This window comes from Sturnira hondurensis, unplaced genomic scaffold, assembly GCF_014824575.4.
Source record: "Sturnira hondurensis isolate 20B ecotype Veracruz unplaced genomic scaffold, ASM1482457v3 Scaffold0014172, whole genome shotgun sequence".
NCBI lineage: Eukaryota > Metazoa > Chordata > Mammalia > Chiroptera > Phyllostomidae > Sturnira > Sturnira hondurensis.
Window position 1 is genome coordinate 19917 of NW_028086803.1, and position 3473 is coordinate 23389.

Sequence of the window (3473 nt, forward strand, 5' to 3'; positions counted from 1 at the left end):
TTAGAATTATGCCACAAGTCCACAGAAACACAATTGCTGATGGTGAAAATAAGACTGAACCACAAAGGTTGGCCATTTTTCGTTAAGTTAGACCCAAGAGGCCAAGAAGGGGACACTATTTAAAGGATTTATTTATTCTGTCATTAATGGATGAAGAAATGTGATGGTGTTTACACCAATTATTATTTTATGTTATAGCCTATTAGGGATTGGGTCAATATTTTCCATAATGAAATTAGTATAATTTACACACACTTACTTTACAATCTATAGCTTCATCTTCACCTAAGCAGGTCTAGTCTTGAGTGAGTTCCTTCTCTGTCCCCAATATTTGATCCACAGAGTCTACAGACTAAAAAAAAATGAGGCAGTGAGATTGCTACACATTCAACATCAAACTCCACTAAAGAAACATGACTCAGGAGAACTGCCTGCTTCTCTGTAGAGTTCACTCATCTGTCCCCATTGATCCAAACAGGTGATTCTTCTCCACCAACACTGGATCTGTGTGCTCTAGGGTCACACTCTGTTCTGAATTCATTCCCTGATAACTTTGTATAGAAAGTGGTGTCAGATGGTACTGCTTGGCTCCTGAGTACAAGCACCGTATACTTTAAATTGCCCCTCTGATTGTGAGGGTTTACTTTCACTGGTTTTTTCATTGCTAGATATTTCAAAGGGATCTGTTATTATAAATCTTTCCCCTTTTCTGACAATTTCTTCTGATTCACTGTCCTAGTTCTTGTACCCATCTCCTAGGTCTGTGGGGTCTCCAAGAAGGCCACAGAGCCAAATGAAGGAAGTAGTTATTTTATTTTTCATATTATTATTCTATTATCTTCACAGGATGATGTTTTTATAGCTCTGAGTTAGAAAGAGTTAGAGATAGACAGATAGATAGTTGTCAAGGCAGAGAGAGTGAGAGATATAGTATGTTGCTTCCCCTACATAGGCAGAGATGTGGTTGGACCTGTGACTTTTTGGTTATACGAGTAAACTCTGAAAAACTGAGCCAAACTGGCAAGGCATAAAGAGAAATTTGTAAGGACATATTTCCTTGGACAGTTCTCATTCTGGGACCATGTCCTTAATGTCACGGTCCAAACCCAGAACTCAATATATAGGAGGAGGTCATGCAAATAGGGCCCTTCCCATCATGATAAGAAGCCCAGCTCTGACCCTGCAGCTCTGGGACAGGAGCCCAACCCAGGACTCCCAGGTGTCCCGAGTCCCTGCTCAGAACAGAATACAGACATCTCACCATGGAGTTTGGAATCAGCTGGATTTTACTTGTTGCTATTTTAAGAGGTAATTTGTGGAGGATGAGAGACACTGAGTATGTGAGTGGATGTGGAGGGAACAGTGGACATGTGATAGTTCTTGAACTGATGTCTTTGTGTTTGCAGGTGTCCAGTCTGAAGTGCAGTTGGTGGAGTCTGGGGGAGGCTTGGTGCAGCCTTGGGGGTCTCTGAGACTCTCCTGTGTAGCCTCTGGATTCACCTTCAGTAGCGCCGGCATGAACTGGGTCCGCCAGGCACCCGGGAAGGGGCTGGAGTGGGTGGCAGTTATATGGTATGATGGAAGTCAGAAATACTATGCAGACTCTGTGAAAGGCCGATTCACCATCTCCAGAGACAATGCGAAGAACACGCTGTACCTGCAAATGAACAGCCTGAAACCCGAGGACACGGCCCTGTATTACTGTGCTGCAGACACAGTGAGAGGAAGTCATTCTGAGCCCACACAAAAACCTCCCTGCTGGAGACAGAAGGCCTAGTCTTCACAGAGCCCTCAAGACTCCAGGGGGCGCTCAGGACCCACAGTGATTGAACTTTGCAAAGGGTTTTTCTTTATCTGATCTTGGACAATAACCAATGTTAATTTGCTTTCATGGGGGAAGTTTTGTAACATCCATTTAATGAAACAATAGATATTTATATGATTCACTTGATTACCGTGAATGGTAGAAGTATGTTTGCTTGATGCAGGTCCTAAGTGTGATGATACATTATAATGGCATATAGAAGATAAACATGTCTTTATTTTAATGAAGTGATGGCACACAGAAATCACACATGCTTGCTAAATCCATCACAGGTACAGAGCCCTGTAGAAACGGGGACTTTCTCAGTACTCTTCGGTAAGAGGAAACTGTGACACTAAACAGACACTGAAAACAAAACAGATGCTCGTCTGTCCCTGGAACTAAGGAGAACTTAGTGCCTGCCCAGCTGCTGGATGTGGAGGGTGCAGAGCCCACATGTGAAACATCACACAGCGCCTCTATTACTTACCCCTGAGAAGACCTCTTTGAAAGGCCACCTGAGTGAAAAACAACCAGTGGTATCTGAATTCTCACCTTTGATGCCTTCATCCGTGTGTTTGGCTACCAATATTCACACCTGGACGTGCCTGAGGATGTATCTACAACTTGCACTGACACAGACTGGACCAAGTGATGAAACCCTGGAGTTCACTTGTGTAAAGCACTGGAATTTTAACACAGAAATTCTCTACTAAACAAGTGCGGGAATTACCTGTAGACAATCGTATGCTGACTATTTAGGATGCAAAGTCCCCTAAGACTGTAGAGCATGAAGTAATTTAGAGTCTAAAATATCCATAAAGCCATGGACTTCAGACACAAGCCATTCCCTGAGGACAACTGCCCAGAATAATTATGTATAAAATGGGAATAATTATACTGGTCTGGGACAGCAGATGAATGCTAGAGGTTGCTCCTCATTTTCTTGGTCAGGGAGCCAGTCTTTTCCTGTGGCTGAACCTGGAGAACATGGGGTTGTGTTGGTTCCTGTTGCTACATGGCTACTTGTCCTTGAGCTTCTCCCAAATGACCACTAAGATGCTGCTTGGGTAAAAGGCAGAATTTTTAGGTAGGTGGACATGTTCTTGTGTGAAAGACGGGCACACTGTGAATGTTGGAAAATACTGGGGTAAAATGTAAGAACTAATCAAGTTAGTCAACTGAATCACAGACTTATTTCTCTAATTGGCCTGAGCAGTCACAGTGCTTAGGTGTGAGAGACACATGGGCACTTTCCAGTGCAGTGTCCATAGGTCAGAAAGATGGAATTAGAAATCTGGTTACTATAGAGATGACTGTATTGAGCCTGAGCCTACAGAATACCCTAGGGCATGAGGCACATGAAGTAAAGCCTGCCACATCCTGTTAGAAGAAATTCCCAGGACATAGGAGCAAGCAAGAGTACTTCCCTGTGGCCCTATTGAAGTGGCCACCTGGGACCCTGTGTTGAATGGACATGGGGAGCTTGTGCAAGGACATGATGTGCTATAATCCATTTATTCCTCCTGCACTCATTGAGTAGTCAAGTGCCAGCAACCACTGTACTGTCTACTAGTCTCAGGTAGCAGCTGGTCATGAGACTGATGTCCTTAGGGAGTGGCCACCACTGTTGGCACATGAAGCCACATCCCATGGCCAAGGAGGCTGT

At 43.9% G+C, this 3473-nt stretch overlaps 1 gene segment (V, D, J or C); it reads left to right on the top strand.

The window, feature by feature from the left end:
- Positions 1-1195: 1195 nt before the first annotated feature.
- On the top strand, positions 1196-1777 carry LOC118998446 (immunoglobulin heavy variable 3-33-like). The segment is given in 2 exon segments: positions 1196-1308; positions 1407-1777. Coding segments are annotated over 2 exon segments (417 nt in total).
- The last annotated feature ends 1696 nt before the right edge of the window (positions 1778-3473 follow it).